Genomic DNA, 3,814 nt, shown 5'->3' on the forward strand with positions numbered 1-3,814 from the left:
GGGGAGAAAGTATGTGTTTGTGTGTATGTGTGTGTGTGTGTTTGAGAGAGAGAGAGACAGAGAGAGAAAGAGAAAGAGAGAGCTATCGTCTACAGGTAGCACTGGAACCCACACTCTCAGTGACAATCTTCTTTTGGCTACCCCTCACTGTAAATGTTGGAGGCCGCCCACATTAAAGTTCAACACGATACCAACAGAACAAAAAGCATGTGCGCCTTTCCGCGGACTTGCTAAAAGTTCAGCACATCATTCCTCGTGCTGCCAAACGAATCAGAGAGCCAACCTTTCATCGTACTATGTTTCCCTCTTGTATAATCCAAGCCTCGCCTAATGTTAGGTAAACAAGCTCACCCAGTTACCCGTGGTCGTATTTCTGTTTGGTGACTAACGGAAGCTAGCAAGGTCTATAACGTACCGTCCTCCTTGGAGGTTAACGGTCTTCATCAGTTTCTGCTGGATGGCATTTGCAAAACTTACCCTGGGTGTTGCTTGTTCTCATTTTGTTTTTAATTTAAAAAGGAAACAAAAAAAGAAAAGAAAATGGGGTAACATCTTTACGCAAAGCTAATTTTCAAACTTCTATTTCTGCGCAAACAAAAACAAAAATTAATATTTTTGAAGTAATCTGTTACGAAAGGGGTTCCAGTGCTAACTCATTTCCAGTTTAAAGCATTCACAAACGACCTTGTATTAGAAATATATATATACATGATTCATGATCATAGTTATGAGATAGAAAAATGTGCAGTGTGGAACGCGAGAGGTTAACTGAGGGATGTGTTCCTTCCCAGGTGGGTTAAACAGTTAGTGGTGTGGTTTTTGCCAATGCAGAGATCAGTACAGTAGTAGCAGGTGGGGCCAACGTGTTAAGATTGTAGTAAAAAAGAGAAAAAGCCATGCGTGCCGGGCACGAGGCCTTCTTCCGCAGCTGTGAACTGAGCAGACTGACAAACCTTCTCCGGGTCTTCAAACTTTAGCCTAGCGTTTTCCATGGGTGGCTCTGGGGGCTCACTACTTTCGCTTTCGGATTCCTAGAAATAGGGGAACACAATGCAAGGGCACAGGTGACTACTCACATAAAGCGGGGAGACCACACGACAAATACAACATATCACACGCACGCACGCACACTCAAGCAAACAACACGGCATGTGCACCTTAAAAAATGGCTCGGCACACGTCTATTCAGGGGTGTTGCTCAAAATACCACAAAAAAGCAACAACCCATGAAAAAATGAACAAAATGGTTGAAAGAAAAACTTCCTTAAAAAATGCAACATTAGTCTTTTGCCAGGATAAACAGCGCTACCGCTCTTGTAAAAAATCACACTACGATAAAAGGGGGGAAATAGGGGAGGCAAGAGTGCAACAGAACAAAACAACAGGTCTGGCCGTTTTGTTTTTGACAGGTAAAGCTGAGATTGCACCAACATCCAAAACGCTGAGTGCACGGTAAAAATCCTGGGCGGAAAGGGAAAGGGGCGGGTGGGGTTTTGGATTTGGCACGTGTAGAGGAGAAACAAGTGGGCGGGGGAGAGAGAGAGTAGTGAAACGCTCCTACGGAATGACAAATCTCTAGATCAGTTCAACAACATCCCATCCCGTCTTTAAGTGGGAGTAATACACGACCCCCCCCCCCCTTAAACCTTTCCCTTTTAAAGAAGAAAAAAAATCTAAAAAGAAGGGGGGGGGGACCAAAAAGGATGTGTTGTTCCTTTTTGATGTGATGAGAGCATCGGCTTTCTGCATGAATCAGCATAGTCGACACAATCCGCCACATTCAGGTGTGTAGAAGGATCAGCCAGTGAGCAGAACGAAACGTGTCATCTCATGATCATACTCTTAAGGGATGGCCATATTGTACCGGACGAAGGGGAGGAGGGAGGGGGGTGGGGACGGGTGGCACTATAATGGTCAAACTTCGCAAGAAACCGACCAGAACAAGATAAGCACAGAAAAAAGTAGAAAGAGCAGGCTACATCAGAGTGCTCACTGACCACCATCCTGTGATGAGCAGTTAGGGTATCGTGAGCGGACAGGGCCTGCTAAAGTGGATGTACACAGCCATTACTACCTAACGATGTTGTGCTGTAAGAAGACATACAGCCAAGTAGGACATGATGTAATCGGGCGACATTTTCGCACCGAAAACGTCTTTACTCATCGAACAGAATACGAGGGAAGAAACGAAAGAAAGAGCAAGGAATACACATGACAGAGAGATACAGTAGGTGAGCCGGGCAGGAAGCCCAGCCGCAGAAGGCAAAATAGCCATTTGTTAACAATGATAATGGAGCATGTGCCCAACAATCCTTCAACACAAAACAAGTTATTCAAGAGGCGGGACCTTCCTCGGTGTCCATCTCCCATAGGAACTAGGACCAAGCAAACAGGGTGAAGGGCCAAGAAAATACATCGAACAGCCCAAGTCTAAGAAGACCCAATTCCAGATGGTTCAAACGAGGGTCGCCAGCTTCTGAGTCCAGCACGAGACTAACTGAGTAAACAGACTGCTGCCAAAATAAGCCTGGACACGAGGACGAAAAAAAATGAAATATAGCAGGACGTTGTTCTGTACACATGTGCTTGGCCTTAAGGGTAACACGAAAGTGTAAATTTTTAAAACATGTCAGTCGTCATCCGTTCTTTCACGGGAATGAATGCAAGTATACCCTCTTGATCGTGAGCTCTTCAATAACCACGGCACGACAAGTGAGTGCGATAGAGAGATGCAGAACGAACGTGTGAAATACGAACGAGAAGACACAAGGTGGCAGAAACAAAGTGAAGGCACGTGCAAAAAAAATGATTTTAAAAAAAAACAGTACAGAAAAATTGACAATACTGAGAATATCCAAACATCATAACAGTGAGCGCACGACATCGTTGAAACAACGAGGACGAAAAATAATAAGGGTTACCTTGGGAAGGTAAAAGCATGAAAGAAAACAGAGAAGGATAAACAATGGTCCTTGCATGAACCAGTCATAAAGATTAGAAAATAAGACAAAAAGCAAAACGCATGACACGAAAATCAAAACGAACCTCACGATCACGAATATTCAGGGGGAAAAAACAAAAAGAAAAAAAAGGGGGCCAGTGTCTATCCGTCAATATTGTCAAGTAAACATTCATCCCCTACATTGTTCATTTTTTCCCAAACAAAAAGAATGACTTCCTCCTTTGCGGCCCAAACTGTAGATCATTACTGGCATCAATACTTGTCCTTGTGTGGAAGGGTTTTGTGCTGGTTAATACCCAAAGTTTAACAATACTTTTAGTTCAAGGTATCCTTTTTTCTGCTCGCTCCAATTTTTTGGACAAACAAAATGAGTCGGGAAATTATTAATGTCTACTCCCCCAATAATGACGCGAGGGAAAACACTTCGAGGGGAGAATTATAACGTGAAAACGAAAGGTTTACACAACACAGGGAGGGGGAAAGGGAAGAAGAGCAGAAGAAAAAGGACGAATACTGCGGAACTGAGGATGAGGAACACAGAGGCAACTATGGAGGTTGTAAGCGAAGTAGGGTGAGACAGGGACAGACCTTCCTTTGTGTACGTGCTCCGGGTTCCTGTGGAGATAAAAGCGATGGAAAAAATGGTGGGGGTCAGTTCGGCAAGAGCGGGCGGTGGCGATACAGTGAGCTTCACGCTCAGGTAGATCACATACAGACACGCACGCTGGTCCATTAGAGTGAGTAGACAAAACTGAAAAACGGGCCAGCTTTGCTGGGGCCGCTGCTGACAAGGAAAGGTTTTTGTTTGACACGAGATGCAGAGGATACAGAGGTTGGGGCGGTGTGTGTGTT

General features: G+C 44.5%; 1 protein-coding gene across 4 annotated transcripts in view; it reads right to left on the minus strand.

The window, feature by feature from the left end:
- LOC101856472 overlaps positions 1 to 3,814 on the minus strand; it is a gene marked incomplete at its 5' end in the record, with an annotated part of 80,142 nt that overhangs the window by 14,316 nt on the left and 62,012 nt on the right. For 3 of the 4 annotated variants that reach the window (XM_035972824.1, XM_013089054.1, XM_035972822.1), the window contains 2 exon segments: positions 954 to 1,031; positions 3,551 to 3,577. In XM_035972824.1, the coding sequence (XP_035828717.1) occupies positions 954 to 1,031; positions 3,551 to 3,577 (105 nt within the window). 4 annotated transcript variants of the gene reach the window in all.

Source organism: Aplysia californica, unplaced genomic scaffold (assembly GCF_000002075.1).
Source record: "Aplysia californica isolate F4 #8 unplaced genomic scaffold, AplCal3.0 scaffold00866, whole genome shotgun sequence".
NCBI lineage: Eukaryota > Metazoa > Mollusca > Gastropoda > Aplysiida > Aplysiidae > Aplysia > Aplysia californica.